The following is a 17,952-nucleotide window of genomic DNA, read 5'->3' on the forward strand; positions in this document are numbered from 1 at the left end:
AGATCTGTATGTACTATGTACGTATGTGCGTGGCAAGTGGGGGAGGGTCATCGAATCATCGGCCACGGCTAAGTGGAAGCTTAAGCTAATTAAGCTAACCAAGCCTTGTTTCGATAGTGGAGCGCCACTGGAAGCAAGCTAACTTCGATTCTGGCAGTTCTGCACACCGAAATCTTGTAGGCACCAGCGTTGCAGTGGGATTATGATTGGCTGTCTCGCGAAGTGGTCTAGACCCACTGAGCATGGATCATGAGAGTCGTGTTCGAGTCCGATAAGGAGGAGGACTAATAAATCCTTTCAAACGGGCTGTGGAGAATCATTGTTCAGACTCTCGTTCAGGTGAGGTATACAAGCATCATGGAGTACTCAGGGGCCACGAAAAGAAAAAAACTGCATTTGGCCCCCAAATCCTTCACGACTCCAGATCCACCGTGACTCGAATCCTAAGATGACACAAGATACAATAGCACAGAGTATGCATTCATGCTGCAACGCATGGCCGGAGTAGCGCATATAAATACTAGGCTCAACGTCCTCTACTCCAAACAATGCATCTCTCTCAACCAGAGCATTGTTTCCTTTTCAACTGTGTATGTCTTCCCCTCCTTGAGTCCCTGGTTTGTGTCGTACTGAGATTGACCAATTCGTGCCGCAGCACTATCAACAACAATCGCGAACCCGCTAAGCAGCCATGCGAACTCAACTTTGGACGGCCCTGTTGACCGGTGCGGCCGCCGTGCATGGGGCGTTGGCGCAAAACATTACCGTCTATGGCGCGGGGGAGCTGCCCGAAGGTGCCACCGAGACGTTTCTGGCCTGTCTGACCAGCCTGGAGACCAGCTACCGGGTGTACGTGGACTCCGGGATGACAGTGATTCTCCCGCCGGGCAGCAACCAAACCATCACGCTGGATGGCGCGGACAGCGGGCTCTACGACTGCCTGACCATCTCCGAGGTGATGACGGGGATGCAACTCGCCGTCGAGGACACGGTCGATGCCGACGCGAGCCAAGAGGAGAACAGCATCGCCGCGAGCGCGGTGACCTACGCATGGCTCCTCGCGCAGGGCGCCCAAGGCCAAACGCCGATCGGGACCCGGCCGGCCGCCAACGCCAACAGCACCACCGTCGACGACGAGGCCCTCGGGCGACGGGACGATGATCACCGGGGACTGGCGAAACGCACCCACTACCACTACTACGGCTACCTGTCCGACTACTCGGCCTGCACCGACTCGACGCTCGTGACCCGCTACGGCAGCACCTGCTACAACCACAACCAGGCCTACTACGGGGTGCGGTTCGAGAACGCCTTCGCCGAGAAGATCCTCACCATGATCATCTGGCCGCACCACCGCTGCGAGAACGGCAACGTGCGCTCCTTCACCGTCGCGCCCCTGACGGTCAGTGCTTGCCAGTCGCGCACGACCTACTCCTATTATGGTCACTATGTCACCTGCAAATGCACCTAGCGAAGAGAGAAAGACATAGACCCGACGTTCTCGTCCGACTGGAGTATCATAGCTCTGGGAACGCCTTTGTCTTCCCGGTGGTCTTTTTTCTTTGGAGCATCGTGTCTGGGTCTTAAACCTCGTTTCAACTGCGGAGTGGGCTCAGAGTGTGGTATAAAATCGGATTCTCGAGCTGTACCGGAATCCACACTCGACGTGGTGCACTGCAGCTTGTACGGTTTATCTGGACCCTCTCTGGCTGGGGCTCCAGTGGTGGTAGTGCCGAGACAGGGGTAGTTGAGATTGGAAGAGTCGAGCTTGGATTTCCACAGCACTTGGAAAGAATGACCAGTTGGCTGTGTAGGGTTGGGGTTGTGTGCCTGGTTGTTCATTTACCTAGCCTGAGTAGGTCTATTTCTGGTCTGGCCACATCCTGTCGACGTCACTCACTATGGCGAGAATCATGTTATCTTTTCTTTTTCTGGGGACATCTCTTCTCCCACATTGTATTCCAGATGATCGTGAGGGCAATTACAAATCAAAGCAGATCTTTTATCCAGTCGAGAAGAAGTAGTTGGCGTCCCCGAGGTGGTTCCCGGAATTCCGTCGGTACATGAAGTGGCGAAGTCTGGCTACAAAACTGTCCATGGTACACGTATCAAGATGGTCGTCGGGTGTATGGTCACCATTCATAGGTGAAATCAAAACCAAGAAAAGAAAAAAGGGTGAAAGAAATAAGGGGACGAAAAAAGAAAGATCCTGGTAAAAAGAATATGAAGAATGTGGTTGCGAGTCATGTTGTGATTTCAGCTATAACTGTGAAAAGGTGCCCTTTAGCAGCCTCAGTTTTCTACTATTTACTTACGTTCCCTCAACTCGATTCCCTCACCTTCGGTGGGTGAACTCTGTTACATGTTCGTAGACATCTTCTTAGATCCCAAAGCACCTGCTGACCCATTGCTTTTGCTAAACTACAGGAACCGGATTCTATAAACCTCGCCAGGATAGCAGATCTGCCTGTTTCAAACCTCCAATCATGTGGGAAGCACTTGATGCAGGATTTGAAAGAGCGTCTACTATAGATTGTAAAATTCTGTGTAAGCGCCGGCCAGGTTCGCTTTGTGGTCACATCGATACATACAGCAAGCGGGTATTAAACAAACCGAATAGTTACACCAACAGCCCCCTGGTGACTCAGCCGCGAGCACTTTCCAGCTTTCGAGTCCTAGTACTTATCACCAACCTGAAACTATCTTCTTCGACAACTCTTTGAGTTCCTCGATCGCTCCCTGAAAATCTTTATCGCTGATGAAGATGCAACTTTTCGGCTGCGGCGAGAACAGCTCCACTACAAGTCGCACAAACTGGCCCTTCCGCCCATCAAACAGCTATCTACGGGCCGCGCTTATGCTACGGCGGTTACACACACTGGTGATCTCTACGTGATGGGTTCGAAAAGCGGGCATTGGCCGGACATCGAAGACTCCAATCCCAGGGAGGCTCTCGAGTTTCAACCCGCGACGATCCCTCCTGACAAGCCTGCAAACACACAACGTCTGCGGATTCAGCATGCAGCTGCGGGAGGCCGGCATGTCGTAGCTGTCGCCACTGACGGATCTTTGTGGTCGGCTGGTGATGGGCTTTCTGGCCAGTTGGGCATTGGGGTGAGACAGTTCGGGCTATGTACCCCGGATGGCGTGGTTGACATGGAGGCCAATGAGACCGAGGAGGAATTTGCTGTCAAATGGGAGGAAATGGAGGTAGAAGCCCTTCAGGATCGAGAATGCATGGCGGTGTTTGCGAATGAGCAACAAACCTTCATCTTGACTCGGGATCCGGAATAGAGCTTGTGAAATGCGGCCTTCTGGTAGCACCTCTTTACAACATATATATCTCCTAACCTGTCTCTGTCGCTCTCGATCGAATACTCCTTTTCTCCGTCTCATTGGTAAAGGTCCTTCCTTCGAGACCCACTTCGTTGACGATTAAGTTGCGTAGTTGAAGCGAACGAGTGACCTTGCTGCCACATCAGGCGTGGTGGGTATTTAGTGTTGTTTGAGGATGTAAAGAGTAGAGGTATAGATAAAAATGGTCATGACATTAAAAAGAGAAAACATACAACAGAAGGGATTCGCTGGTGGTCACCCACCCAACTACTAACCTCCCGGCGTGTGGCTTAAGTACGGCTGAGCGGACGGGAAGCCCTGTTTTCCACACCCTGTGGTCGTATGTGCTAGACTTCATACCGAGTTGAAATATAATGCTTACAAGATAGAAAGACAGTTGATGGAGCCAGACCAAGCTACGGACGCAGCCTCAGCGCTGTCATGTCGGGACAGACTGAGTGAACACAGTTCACATGAACTTTTTTTTGTATACACGTGGAACGTTCCCGCAGCACATGATGCCAAGCCTTTTATATAAACAAAAACATTCTACACAATCCTATAAATTACTGTTTTTTATTATTGAAATTCAACTTTCTTTTATATTTCTTTAAGTTTATTATACACTTTATTTTAAGTACTTACCAAATACTTTATAAATACCTACCAAGTACTTTCTAAATATAGATTTTTATAAAATTATTAAATTTAGTTCTACAGAAGAGGAATACTCAATCTAAATAATTTTCTAAATAGTTATTAAATATTTAGAAATTAATTTATATTTAGAAATCGTTACTATTAATCTTTCTAACTCAGATAAAGGTATTACTTTTAACTATTTAGTTTATAAAATATATTAATAATCTTTCTAAGTATCCAAAAACTATATTATATAAATATATATATATAGTTTTATTATATAGACTTTTAAATACTGAAGTCAGTACTTTAATTAGTAATATTAATATATAACTACTTATCAACTACTTTCAAACTACTTGCTAACTGCTTAGTAGATATAGTATAATAAATATTAAATAAGCGGTTTAAAATAAGCAGTCTTTTCATCTTTTCTTCAGTATTAGATTAAAAAATAATTTTAGAAATATTCTGATATTTTTTAATATAAGTTTTTAAGCCAGTCTCTTCTATTCTATTATTATATTTTTATAAATAAAGACTTTTGAAAGCATTTTTAAAATATATACTAAAATATAAAGATTTCGGAGACGGATACTGCTAAATAGAACGCTTATAGATAAATAGTATTAAAATATTTATTAAATATTTCTAAAATACTTACTAACTACTTTCTAACTACTATAAAATAAAATATAGATTTTTTTAAAATTAGAAGCTCTGTATAGAAAAACTTTCAATCTACAGATCTATATTTAAGTACTCTATCCAACCGGTACTTATTACTTTTAACTATTTATAAACTATTTCAAAAGTACTTGCTAACTATTTTAAAATTTATATAAAGATTATATACCCTACGTAGCCTGTATTTATAAGATTAAAGACTTTTTAAAAAAGTATTAAAAAACTATAATTTAAAGTTATATAGTTCTTAATTTTAATTTTTTTAAAAAGCTTTTTAATAATAATATCATATTATCTACAGAGAATTGCAATATATTTAAATTACTATTATTACAGTAGAAATACTATAATAAATAGTTTCTAAGCAGTTTTAAAGTATTTATTAATTATTTATAGAAAAATAATATTCTTAAGATTCAGGTTATTTAATTTATACTATTTATAATATAGGCTTTTCTGCTTTAATTCCTAAGAATTTAAATTTATATTTTTATTTTATTTTTATTTTTTATAATATTTATAAACATCCTCCACCGCCGCTAATAAAAATATCAGAAAGAATTCTTTAAGAAATAAAACAGCTTGTTCAGCAGATCTGTAATTTAAATATAATAATAAATAAATATTTTTTAAATACTTTTTAATCAGTTTTAGATTATTTACTAAATATTTATATAGCCCAGTTTCTTTGAAATCCGCAGCTTGAAGATTTTTTACTGCCAGTATAATATATTTATACTTACTGAATTATATCTAAGCTTTTATAATAAAAATAAAATTAGTCTTATTATTTAAAAACAACATCTTTTAATAAATCTAAATAAACAGAATGTTGATGGACTAATCTTTTTATTAAATATTAATCTTTTTATTTATATAAGTATTTTATAAGTACTTGCTAAGCAGTTACCGACTATTTATTTATTAATTCTTAATATTTAATTATATATTTAAAACTAATATTATAATACAGACGGAATTATAATTTTTTATATTTATAAAAAACAGCTTCAACTACTTACTCGCTTGGAATTATTTAAAGTTAATATATTATACAAACGGCTTAAATTAGATAATATAAATAAGATTCTTTTTATAATATTTCTTAAAAATTAGAATAAAAGTAAGTACTTGCTAAGTACTTTAAAACCACTTACTAAGTATTTTAATAAAGTTATTATATTTTTTTATATTTTTACTATTTTTGATACTGCTGATGAATATTATCTGCTTTTTAAATAAATCTTTTTTCTTTTAAAAAAGATTACTAAAAAGTCTATACTTTTTTATTCTATTTATAACAGTAGATTTTATAGAGTAATTTTTAATATAGATACTAAGCAGTATAGCGGTAAGAATCTTATTAATTATTAATTAAATATTTAATAAATACTTATCAAATATTTAGAATTCGGATGTTATCTTTTAGAGATTGACCCGCAGTATCGGGATTATATATAGTAGTTACAATATTTTATTATTTTTTACCGTATTTATTTTCAGTATATAATATTAAAGACTATTAGAATAAGAAATAAGAATTCTTCTTCTGAAAGTTTTTATAGTTAAATACTGGGTCTTTTAGACTGCAATACTAAAAAAGAGTTTAATAAAATAATTAAATATTTTCTAAATATTTAACTAAACTACTTTCTAAGCAGTTGCAAACTACTTACTAACTACTCACAGAATATAAAGACGACTCTATCGTTAACTGGGCTAATTAAAAAAAAAGTATAGTTATTAAAGCAGGCCTAATTAAAGCCTGTTCTGAAATTTCTTTAATTTTTTATAATTAGTTATAATATTATACTAACGCAGTTGAACAATTTTATTAAAAGTTTTATATATTAAAAAAATATCTAACTTTAATAAAAATAGTAAAAAAGTAAGTACTTTTCAACTACTTTTTAAGCAGTTTCCAAGCACTTGAAAACTATTTAAAAAAAGTCTAAAATAATAATCTATATTTTAGTTCTGTAAAGCTGGATTAGAGTAATATTAATTAATATAACAGTTATTTTAATTTTAATCTTTATTATTTATATCGCACTTCTACTATTAAGGCTAATTATATATATTAAATAAGTTTAAATAGTAATAAATATTTGTAAACTATTTAGAAAATATTTATAAACTAATTATCTTTTAGAAAAATATAAAAGAATTTATTTTATACTATTAAATTAGAAATCTGATTAATTTAGTTCTTCTAATCTTTAAGCTTCTACTTTTAAAAAATTAATATTATAATTACTTTCTCAGACATCCTTCCAGATAGATAAGATTCAGTATAATATTTTCAATTCTTTTAAATAGTTTTTAAATATTTATAAACTATTTAGATTAATCTCTTTCTTCCGAAGGGGTCTGCGTCAGACTGCTTTAATTAATCTTTTAAATTTAAAATAAAGACATCAGGAGCTTGAGATTCAAAAGCTTTAAATTAAATTTAATAAATAGAAAGCTGAGATTAAAAAATAAAGAAAAAAGATATATAAAAAGATTTTATAAAATAAAAAGTATAAACTTAATCTTCTTAAACACCGCCGCCGTCTATAAAAATTTAATTTAAATAGTTATTAAGCAGTTTCAAAGTATTTAATAAATATTTTTAATATATTTTTATAGCTTCTATACCACAGAGTACTTTATAAATTTTATATAAAAAAAATACTTTAAAAGTATTAATTTAATATATATCAGATTTTTAATAATTTTAAATATTTTTTAACTATTTAAAAACTATTTATTTTATTTCTTTTAATACTCCCTACTTGCCGCATACCCTGACTCAATATATATATTAGTACTCTAATATTAGTTTATAAAATCTATATTTTTTTTAATTCTTATATAATTTAAATTTACTTTTCTTAAATATTTAAAAAGTAGTTTTTAATTACTGAAGTATTTCTATACCAGTTAGATATATATTCCAAATTTAATTTTCTCTGTAGATTTAAGCAATTTTTAAAATACTTACTAAATATTTTTAAAATAATTAAATTATATTAATATTACTGTTAACTTTCTCAGCAGCACCACCAGCCGCAACTGGATGCAGATTTCTGTAATTAAAAAAAATAAAACTAATATATTTCTAAATATTACAACAGTAGGACTTTTTATTATTACAGTTCTTATAAAACACTGAGTCTCTAAAGTAAGAAACAATATTATATATATTAATAATATAAGACTAAACAGTTAGTAAATATTTTTTAAATATTTTTTAAGTAATTAGATATACTTACTTTGCCGGCCTTATTCAGCAGAAGTTTAAAAATATCGAAAATATAATTAATCTTCTACTTTTTAACTGGAGAGCCAGCAGCAGAACTAGCAGCAGAAATACTAGTAGAATTAGTAATTTTAAAATTATTAAAAATATTATAAAATTATTTAAACTTTTTACCACCAAAAAACTTTTATATCAGACTAAACAATTAGCAAGCAGTTCTGAAGTATCTATTAAACAGTTAATAAATACTTACCACCAGCCGAATCCACCTTATTCTAGCTGACCCGGCCTTTTTTATTATTTTTATTTAAAATCATACTGTTATAAAACCGCATATGCGAGCGCAGATTGTTTGTACTAGAGAACTACTTTTAAAATAGTTAAAAAATAGTTAATATAATATTATATAAATAATTGGAAAGTACTTATTTTATACTTACTACATTCATTTATATAACAGTAGATCTTACTGTAATAAATCTGAATCTCACTACTTATATTCTAAACAATTAGCAAGTACTTGTTAAGTAGTTAGAAAGTAGTTAGAAACTTATAATATTAAACTTAGATAATTTAAGATGCCCAGCTTCGACTTTACGTAAGTACCACACATATCAGAACTATTTCATTTAAAATTTATCAGTTTTTTATTAAAAAAATTACTTTAAAATTACTTTTTTATTATATAAATAATAATAAGTAATAAATAAGATCTTAATAAGCAGTTATACTTATATTTTCGCTCAGTTGAGCCATAGTTGCGGATGTAGAGAAGAAGAGAAAAATAATTAGTAGTAGAAGATAATATATAAATATACTGAAAAAGATAATATAGAATAAAATTTTCTGTTTATATAGATAACCGGATCGCTTGAAAGTCACATGATCAAACTGCTTATTAAGCAGTTTTCGTTCCACGCGATCCGAAAAAGCAGCACAGCTGATCTGCAACCACACAGACTGACGGCCGCAACCGCTGTCTGAGAGGTCGTTGACGCGGTTCCTGCCTCAGGCAATCACAACAAAGTTACTATGGCATAACATTTATGCGGGACCAAAATTCCACATCTGAAACGAATGCCCTCCTGTTGATTTCTAAATCCATGCGAACTGCCATTTCCATGTCTTGCGCACTTTTCCACTCGTCGGATAGCTACTGAGTAGACTACCGTATGTGAAGGTATGGCTTGATTAACCAGAGGCCTATAGTACACTGATTCCCTAATTCTTTCCAAGTCTATCAAACAGAGTAGAGCAATAGTATCATCCCAGAGGTGCGCGATTTTCCCGATTATGGATTTATGATTACTGATCATGTATTCAAACCTCCCCACACACCCTCCCACTGCGCGCGGGATTCGGTAGTTGCCGCGGTCAGGGCCATAAATAGTTCCAATATTAGAAGCGATCCTTATCGCGCCAAAGTATATTTAGACCCCGTCAACAGACTTATTGCCGAGATATAATCCCAGCCTCCCAACTCTTCTCTAGCATCAGACTTCCACAAATTCAAAAGAGAACAAGCAAAGATAAACGCCCCCAAAAAAGGAAAAAAAAAAAAAAAACAAAAGTCAACGAAACAAATGACTCCTCCCCCGGCCTCGAATACACATTCTTCCGCATCCCCAAAGATGATACCCTGAAGGCCTCCGCCCAGAAATACAAACAGCTCCGCCTGCGCGCCCTGTCCGTCGCCCCGGCCTCGTTCTCCTCGACCCACGAGATCGAAGCTGCCATCCCGGAAGACGGGTGGGTGAGCCGCCTCGCTTTGGACGGAAAGGAGACGTTCATCTGTGCGGCGACCCCTATCGCTGGAGATTGGGATCCAGCAAGTACACAAGAAGGGGGAGACCGAAGTATCTGGGTGGGTCAATTGACCTTACGCGCCCTGAGTCCCGAGGAATTCATCCTGCCTGACGAGTCGGGGCAGAAGAGACCTACCCTTCTCACTGCAGAGCCAGAGCAGGAGGGGGAGGAACTCTGGCAGATGCTCAGCCTATTCACCCTCCCGGATTATCGCGGGTGTGGACTCGGGAAAAGACTGTGTCAGGAGGCGTTGAGGTACTTGGCTTCTTATCGGTCGTCCCCGTCGAAGGTGTGGGTGCGGTTGATGGTCAAACCGGAGAATCATGCGACTGTGGGCTTGTATCGGAGTTTGGGGTTTGGGGAGTCGGGGAAGTGTACGCTGGCGGAGGCTTTGGTGGCCAACGGGGATGCGGAGCTGCTGCCGGCGGATGTGAGTGGGGAGAAGTATAGTTCGCGGAGCGGGTTGATAATGATGTTGGAGTTTAGTCGGTAGAGGTTACCTACCTAGTATGCATTAGCATTGGTAAAGAGGATAGCATAGGCATGTTTGGTTGATTTGGCTTATAAAGAAAACACATTCTGGGTGAAGCGTAGGCTTAAAATACAATCATAAAGCTTCTATCAGTTAATGTCTTGTACATAACGGCACAACTACTAGTTGCTTTCTTGGGAGGGGGGCACCCTACGTGTATAGGGGATAGTGTCCACTGCGTAACTTGACTTTTGCGTCTTGCTTGCCTCGGTGTCTATTTTTTTGCGGGGGAGGAGGATGAGCGAAGAGATCAATAACGGGCACTAGATTCAGTCTACCAGCCCTCCATATCCTAAATCTGCGTCGCCACTAGAATTTAAAAAAAAAAAGGAAGGAGAAAAAGAAGAGAGAAGATCAGTAAGAAAAGAGCAGACCGGTGAGAATAATCAGGCCAGAGTCACAACTTCCTTGTGATCGCCCGCTGCTCTCCGAATATCAGTCTTCCACTTCTCGCTGCAATCTTCAACTCCCTGCACCGTATTCAGAGTGAAGTATCCGACCCTCCGAAAACTCTTAGTATCACCAGGAACCCCCCTCAACACGAGTCCACTCCACTGTCTCAGCCACTCATCCTCTCCCAGCACTGCCAACCGCAAAGCTGATGGTTCTTTTTCATCCTCTTCATCCCACTCCACCTCAACCCAATACCTCTCACCATCCAACCCCGTCACCCTTACCCTGTGCCCTCCACCACCGACCAACTGCGCGCCAAGCACAAAGGCCTTCAAACTGAGCCTGATGGTCTCTCCCTCTGGTGAGTCTCGATGATATTCCACCTTTTCAGCCAGACACCGCTGGTCATCCCTTGCACCCAATTCCTGCGGGGAAAACACGCTTCTTCCTTGAACAGACGCCCAACTCCAACTGGGCATGCGACCGTCTTTCTTTCCACAAGCACTTTCACTAACACCTGCACTACCAACCCTCCAGCCGAGCGACAAAGGCATCGACCCCCAGAAATGTCCCGCCAGATACACTGCTGCTTCCTGTCGTTTTGCAATATCCTCCTCGTCGTCCATTGCAGAAACACATATAGCTTTCATTCGCTTCCCCACTTCACCCGCCAGCCATTCCAATCCCGCCAACCTCTTCTCCGAGTTGATCATCTCTCCCGCAATTGCAAGGGTAGCAGTGTGCTCGTTCACGATCCTATACCAGAAGTGTAGCAGGGCATTCCAGTCCGCATCAGCGGGGATAGCGGTGTCGCGATGGGGGAAGCGGTCCGCTCCCGTCAAAAGGGAAGACGGGAGATAAGGGAGAATACCACCGGGGAGAGTCTCACTGGCGGGGGTGAGGTAGGTGCATTCCCAGAAGACTTCTGCAGCGGAGGGGAAAATTGTCAGCAGGCGGGGAGTGGCGAGGCGGGCCTGGACTTTTACGGAGGAGTTGTGCTGGTGGTGCAGGGTTTGCGAGAGGTAGGTCCAGGGGATAATGGTGAGGTTCGAGCTTGGGGAACTATCATCATCAACCAGATTGCTGCTCATGAAACCCTCGCTCATAACTCCAGACACATTGGTGACCTGGAAGGGAAGGAGATGGACGTGCGAGGTTGCCGGGGAATGGCTCCAAACACTCCGCGCAGGACCTTCGGGTGTGGGCACCGCAATGGTGAGGGCAGCGTTGGAGTAGAGACGAAGCTTTTCGTGTTCATCGTTGATATGGTCAAGCTGGTCCGCTGGTTGACGACACAACTGCTCGATCCAAATGTAGTTGATCCCAAGCGAAAGCAGGAGAGACATGACTTCGCCGATCGCTACGGGAAGACCAGGAATGCCCACGCCGGTGGTGCGCAAAGCTTCCACAATAGAGAACCATTCCCCTTCCTCTGTCGCGGAGGAATCGAAGCTCAGCACCGCGTATGGTCTCTTGAGCCCTGTCTCGACTGAAGTGATCAAGCGGACGTTATCACCACGCAATATCTCCAAGACCTGCGATGGGTAGTACTCTGGTTGGAAGATCCGAGCACAAGCATGCTCATTCTGGCAGCGCTTCATCCAGTTCTCCACCGTAGTGCTAGCATCGCGCATCCGAGTGGCAGGGTCCCTAAGGCGAGGGCCGGGATTAAATGGGATGGTGGCGCTTGGGATGGCTATCAGAGTGTAGCAGGATGGGGTGCTTTCCTGAGACTGCGGGTCATCCCTCTGGTGGTCTAGGATCACCTGGGTGTAGCCCTGATTGACATAGATGCGATAGTCCCAGCTCCCGTCAAGGGAGTTGTAATGCTGGTATCCATCGTGCAGCATAGGCTGGCAGATGTAGCAGCCGCTGCTGGCTGCCGCGGCCAAGGAGGCAGCATTGGGATGATGGGTCCCGCTCCAGGTGGAGCAGTGGAAGATCCGGTCACAGTACTTGCAGAGCATCTTGTCTGATGATTCGAATTCAGAAGACTTGATGAACAGGAGTAGAAGGTGATTGCTGTGGATAACGAGCTGATTAAATAGGATCTCTGAAGGCGATGATGCAAGTAAGTGCAGCCACTCACAGGCCTCATACAACGGTCCATTCTGGTTGGCTGCAGGTCGACTGCGCTGCAGCCCTTATCTGATCCTCGGCCCTCTCGCCCGTCAGGTCTTCAACCACGAATAAGACATCGCGGTCTCGAGAAAGCATACGATTGGCAGTCTCTTCCTCCATTTTTTTTCCGATGGCAACTGTTGTGCAGGCGGCTGCAGACCATCCAAGGGGCCACGGGACGCCTTGTACCACCACCATGTTCCATCCAGTCGTGCCTGTACCCTCCGAGACTGCGGGAATATAACCATCAGCATGAAAAGAAGAAGTACAGAGTACATCATTGAGTCAGTTTTGAGTTGTTAGCAGGTGCATCCACGCGTTTGGGGGCGGCTCCAACCCCAGAAGTATACGAGTTTTGTGCGACAGAAGCGAAGTACAGCTGTGAGCCCGCGATCCTGAATGGTTATGTCAAGCAACGCCAAATGCTTACGTTGGATTGATATTCCTCCGCCAGAAACAATATCCCCACAGTTATGGAGAAGAATATGAAGTGGTCAAGTATGTCTGTGGAGCGGAGTGGGAGATTCGCAGGTATAAAAGGACGCTCGTCGTCTGCAATTCTTGAGGTATTCATCCCCAGAGCAGCAACTCAGCCTATCGATAACATCGTCAGACCAAGTCGCAATAAATTACCACCCCCACCATGAAAGCAAGCATCATATCTCTCTCCCTTCTTGGCCTTCTGTGTGCCGGAGTTGGCCTCGCCGTCCCGGTAGACGACGTTGCGGATGCACCACCGGCTGAGGTAGATGGAGATGCCTGCACCCAAGAGATCCTGCGAGGGGTAAGTCGGCTTTAACTCTGTAAAAAAGCACTACTGACACACGCACAAAGACCTGCAGCAGCGTGACGCAGCAGTGCACGGCGCAGAAGCGCCCGGGAAGCGTCTATCACGCTCCGTGCCCCAACAACCACCGCGTGAGTTTCTTTCTCATTCGCAAGATGGGACGTATTAATCAGAGGTAGTGCGGGGCGAGACATACTTGTAACCTCGACACCATCCGGCTCACAGCTGTTTGTAGCTGAGCGGTTGTGGTGGTCAGTTTCGCCTTGAGCTTGGAGGATTTGAAGAGGTCGGGTCGTGTCGGCCGGGAAGATGCTCGGGTTTGACTGATGCAGGGGAGAGAACGAAAAATTCCGCTACGGTCGGTTCATTCAACATGAGTCTGCTGTTTCGTTTCGCTTGCTGTGTATTTGTTGAATAAAACCCATTGGATCCACATCGTACCATCTCGTAGACTCTGCACGTCGTCTCAGGCGATCTTTATCGCCTCTAGGCTGTGCTGCTGACCACTTCATGCCGATTGGACCTTGGTAACTGCCGGATGGATCTTTGATTCGTTCCCAGATGGGTCATACTAATATAATCGCGAACCTGTCTGTAGGACCCTATGATACACAATTCTTGACATCATGTCTCAGGTAAAAGCACGATTGAGCACCTTGTCAGTTAATATGCGTAGAGCAATAGTTAGTCTAATCTGGTCGGTTCTCCACAACAGCTGAGACACTACAAGGACCCTGGTTGCAAATGCAAATGAGTAAGTGCCAGGTTGGTCTACTAGTATCATCTGTCAATGGCATCTGAGACATTGTGAGAACCTTGAAGGATTGATATGGCACCACTCCACCTTACAAGTTTCTGACCTATATCTGGATTTGTAATGATGGGTGTGGAAGATGACAACCCTGGTGGGACTTGCGGCGAGGTCCACATATAAAATGGCAGTAAGGTATCATCTTTTCTCCCATCATTCCATCAGCAACGCACAAACATTGCAACATATGATCACTATTCCAATCTCCAAGTCCAGTCAATCATCTACTGCCAAAATGAAGACCGTCTTAGCTCTGTCCGCTGTCATCTCCGGCGCGTTCGCCGCTGCCGCCGTTTCTTCTAGCGCCTCTCCCTTCCAGCTAGTCATCAGCGACGCTCAGTCCCGCGCCACCGAGCTCAAGGGCCGCGCCCTCATCAGCCAGAGCGACGCCTTCATCCTGGCTCCTGCGGGTGAACATGGGATTAACTTCACCGGTGGAGATGGCTCTCTGGGCATTCAGAACGGTGATGTTGGTGAGTTTTGCACATTATCACTCCCTTCTCGCCTCTTGGGGTATTAACCAAGGAACTCAGTCTACGTCGGCAGCGACGGCCATGTCGACCTCAAGAGCACCAACGGCATCGCCGCCGGAGGTCTGACCCAGGGCTTCACCACGGGCAGCGACAATGCCCTTGAATGGGCCCAGGGTCAGTTCTTCGCCTGTCCTCACGTGTCTCTGTACGCCGCAGGTCCTCCCACATACATGATCTACGCCACCCGGTCCGGTGTCGCGCTTCCTACCGACTGCATTGCGGTTGACCTTGCTAAGGTTGCTGTCTGAGTTTACGGCTTGAAGTCAGGGATTATAGAAATCGGTGGAGGGCTATTGGGTTCTGTAGATAGTTTAACCGATACACTCGTTTACAATTGAAGCATTTATTCAACAGTCACTTTGCAGCTGCAGGGGATAACATGGAGCCAATTATCGTAGACTCAGAGAGCACAACTGTTCTACCCACAATTCCGGAGATGCTGTGTATTCACGGATATTCTATGATTCGATGGTAATTGACAGGGAATATACGAGCTGCCAAGAGTGGGCGGAGGATGCCAAGAGAGGTTCCGAAGTCCCGGGGCTACAGTCCAGGCTCTCGCCGTGACTACCTTGGCCGTATCTTCTCGCATCACTTGGACTGTGCACTGCCTCATGCGTCTTGCTGTGCATTCTTATTCCGGCCTAAAGTTGTTCTTGGCCAGTGCTCGAGTACGCGAAGATTATCTAATATCGAGCTCAGCCGCACCTTCTGGCCCCGACTTCGTATAGGGTCAGATCACTGGGTTCCGCCAAGACCATCGAACCCCGGGTCCCCAGCTCCGGAACGATGGGGCCTCCTCGGATGATCTACCATTAGTCCTGACAGTATAGTCTTAACCAGTGGAACACTTCTCGACGACGAAGGTCAAGTGAGGCAGTACGAGCGGACTCCACTCAGCACAGCCTTACATGCGGAGTGACTTGCTGTCTAGTCCATGGAAGTAGTAGGATACACCACCGACTATAAATTTTCCCACATTCCTCGCCCTACCTTCACGATCGTAACCATCTCCCACAACAATATAAGTTGAGACACCCACCACAAAGCATATCAGCACATCATGAAGCTTACCCCATACCTCCTCGCCGCCCTCCTCCCCGCCACCATCCTCGCCGCCCCGGAAGCAGAACCCGACCCCGTTGCGGACCCCGAGCCCGAGCCCGAGATCGAAGCCCGCCAGGCCACCACAGGTCCAGTCTCCTGCTCTATCTTCGGGACCATCGTCAGCAAGAAGCTCCCCGCGCCCTGTGCGGTCAACGGGCCTACCTTCGCCAAGAACACCAGGGTCACCTTCACGTGTCAGATCCTGACCGACGAGTATGCTCCTGCTTCCTTAGGCCTTTCTTCATAAAGCATTCATACTCATTAACAACCTAGGACCTGGATAAGAGTCGGACAATTCGGGGCTGGAAGCTCTTGGGTCCGACGGAATGACCCCGCTGTGCAGCCGTGCTCTGGATTCGGTACGTTACCTCTCCCTGTTTTGTTTTTGCCGAACCGGGGTTAATGTACGTGTGGAATAGCATCTGTCAAATTGCCCAAGTGTTAGGTTTGGTAGAGCATGGTTGGATCTATGGTAGATTGGCGGGGTTGGGTGTGGAATCTCTTTGCTTGGTTTCGTTTTCTTTTCCCTTCTGCCTCTGCTTCTTGCTTTGTTTTCTCTCCGCCACTGTATCCGGTTGTTGTTTGAGAGCTTGGTGTGTCGCTTTCGCGATTTATTGACGATTTTCGGTCTGGAGGGGAGGAGACAATACCTTCATTGCGCAGGCTCCTTCCTTGAATGTTGAGGGTACTGTACATCTGGGGCGTTACTATAAATGTTTTGGATTTTGATATAGTGATATCTTGGATTTCGATATAGTCGAATACCAATCGTCATATTGAACTTGTTTAAAGGGTAATCAACTGCAGAGAAAATCTCGAATTCGATTTTCGGATCCTGCGGATACGACATCCGAGCCCGACGCTGTGGCACGACATCCAAATGCGGGATGCAGATTAGGGGCTAGATACGGTTCCGGCCCGTATACCCCGGTCGCCCCGTGGTTCGTGGTGGTGCCGTCTTTGACAGTGAAACGGTTCATGGGCTCGGGCTTTTAAGGTTATGAGGAGGTGGCTGAGTAAGTTGCTGGAAGCGGTGTAAGAAGGTCCAATCTATTCATATGTGTCGGTGACTTGCGCCTGTCATCTGAATTGTACTTCTTTAGTCTTTTTTTCGAGAATAAGGATGATCCCATAGCCGATGGAGAATGTTTCAGTATGGAAAAGTGTCTCGATATGAAGCCGGAAATCGATTATCTGCGACCAAAAAGGTAAAGAGTCCCTTTTGTGAAAAGGCAACTTGGCTTCTCAAGTGACGCATGAGCTAGTACCTTACTATCGTACAGTGCATGCAGTTTAAGATTTCGATCTAGTCTCTCCGTAGATCTTCTGGCCCAACTTCTTAAGCTCGGGGGAGACAATATAGCACAGCATTGAAGAGCTTGACAACTTGAGCGTCTCGAGTTGAGAGCAATAATCTGCCTTGTCGGGGGTGAAAGTCAATGTCGCTTCGATTCTCAAGTTACCGGCGAGGTCTCGTTATCTTAGACGATAAAGACCACCCGGGAGGGTCGTTGTTGCTTGCACAATAATACTTTGCTGTGACTTTCCTGCGAGCGGAAGTGCTTATTCTTCTAGAATGGTCACATGATAAGATGACCCATTTGGAAAGGGCCTGACTAGAGTCACAAATGTGGAACATGTGTATGTGCCTAACAGAAACCTATAATAAACCAGGCCATGAGCATGAAGAGTCTGTTATCAGATCAAATAGCGAGGTATTTGATTTGTAAGTCTCCTCGTGCGCAGTATGACCCGGTCTACGATCGGTATATCATAGCGCGGTCCGGAGTCACGCATACGAAGGACAGCGATCTTCGTGGTATGATCCCTGGAAAAGCATCGCATGACCTGTCCCTACTACTTCGAACTGGAAGATCATCATCGCAAGGCAAATGATCTTATGTGATGACTAGGTTGTTAACGACAGGAGCAACAAGCTCGCCGAAGTGAGGG

At 43.0% G+C, this 17,952-nt stretch overlaps 7 protein-coding genes across 7 annotated transcripts; 6 read left to right on the forward strand and 1 right to left on the reverse strand.

Annotated features, from left to right (window-relative positions):
* Positions 1–562: 562 nt before the first annotated feature.
* ASPACDRAFT_1892016 (uncharacterized protein) lies at positions 563–1,471 on the forward strand (the record flags this gene model as incomplete). The annotated part of the gene is made up of 2 exons (XM_020198651.1): positions 563–590; positions 656–1,471. Exon 2 carries the CDS (start codon positions 692–694, stop codon positions 1,469–1,471), a length of 780 nt encoding a protein of 259 aa, XP_020051465.1. The 5' UTR covers positions 563–590; positions 656–691.
* Positions 1,472–2,895: 1,424 nt separating this feature from the next.
* On the forward strand, positions 2,896–3,294 carry ASPACDRAFT_64726 (uncharacterized protein; the record flags this gene model as incomplete). The annotated part of the gene is made up of 1 exon (XM_020204027.1): positions 2,896–3,294. The coding sequence occupies one exon, from the start codon at positions 2,896–2,898 to the stop codon at positions 3,292–3,294; it is 399 nt and encodes a 132-aa protein (XP_020051466.1).
* Positions 3,295–8,244: 4,950 nt separating this feature from the next.
* ASPACDRAFT_48231 (GNAT family N-acetyltransferase) lies at positions 8,245–10,208 on the forward strand (the record flags this gene model as incomplete). The annotated part of the gene is made up of 2 exons (XM_020202090.1): positions 8,245–8,263; positions 9,481–10,208. The coding sequence occupies 2 exons, from the start codon at positions 8,245–8,247 to the stop codon at positions 10,206–10,208; spliced, it is 747 nt and encodes a 248-aa protein (XP_020051467.1).
* A 425-nt stretch (positions 10,209–10,633) lies between these two features.
* On the reverse strand, positions 10,634–12,607 carry ASPACDRAFT_64727 (uncharacterized protein; the record flags this gene model as incomplete). The annotated part of the gene is made up of 1 exon (XM_020204028.1): positions 10,634–12,607. The coding sequence occupies one exon, from the start codon at positions 12,605–12,607 to the stop codon at positions 10,634–10,636; it is 1,974 nt and encodes a 657-aa protein (XP_020051468.1).
* Positions 12,608–13,404: 797 nt separating this feature from the next.
* Positions 13,405–13,727, forward strand: ASPACDRAFT_48233 (uncharacterized protein; the record flags this gene model as incomplete). The annotated part of the gene is made up of 2 exons (XM_020202091.1): positions 13,405–13,545; positions 13,596–13,727. 2 exons carry the CDS (start codon positions 13,405–13,407, stop codon positions 13,725–13,727), a joined length of 273 nt encoding a protein of 90 aa, XP_020051469.1.
* An 867-nt stretch (positions 13,728–14,594) lies between these two features.
* On the forward strand, positions 14,595–15,140 carry ASPACDRAFT_64728 (uncharacterized protein; the record flags this gene model as incomplete). The annotated part of the gene is made up of 2 exons (XM_020204029.1): positions 14,595–14,832; positions 14,893–15,140. 2 exons carry the CDS (start codon positions 14,595–14,597, stop codon positions 15,138–15,140), a joined length of 486 nt encoding a protein of 161 aa, XP_020051470.1.
* Positions 15,141–15,955: 815 nt separating this feature from the next.
* Positions 15,956–16,444, forward strand: ASPACDRAFT_64729 (uncharacterized protein; the record flags this gene model as incomplete). The annotated part of the gene is made up of 3 exons (XM_020204030.1): positions 15,956–16,212; positions 16,273–16,358; positions 16,419–16,444. 3 exons carry the CDS (start codon positions 15,956–15,958, stop codon positions 16,442–16,444), a joined length of 369 nt encoding a protein of 122 aa, XP_020051471.1.
* Positions 16,445–17,952: the final 1,508 nt, after the last annotated feature.

This window comes from Aspergillus aculeatus (assembly GCF_001890905.1).
Source record: "Aspergillus aculeatus ATCC 16872 unplaced genomic scaffold ASPACscaffold_22, whole genome shotgun sequence".
Classification (NCBI taxonomy): Eukaryota; Fungi; Ascomycota; class Eurotiomycetes; order Eurotiales; family Aspergillaceae; genus Aspergillus; species Aspergillus aculeatus.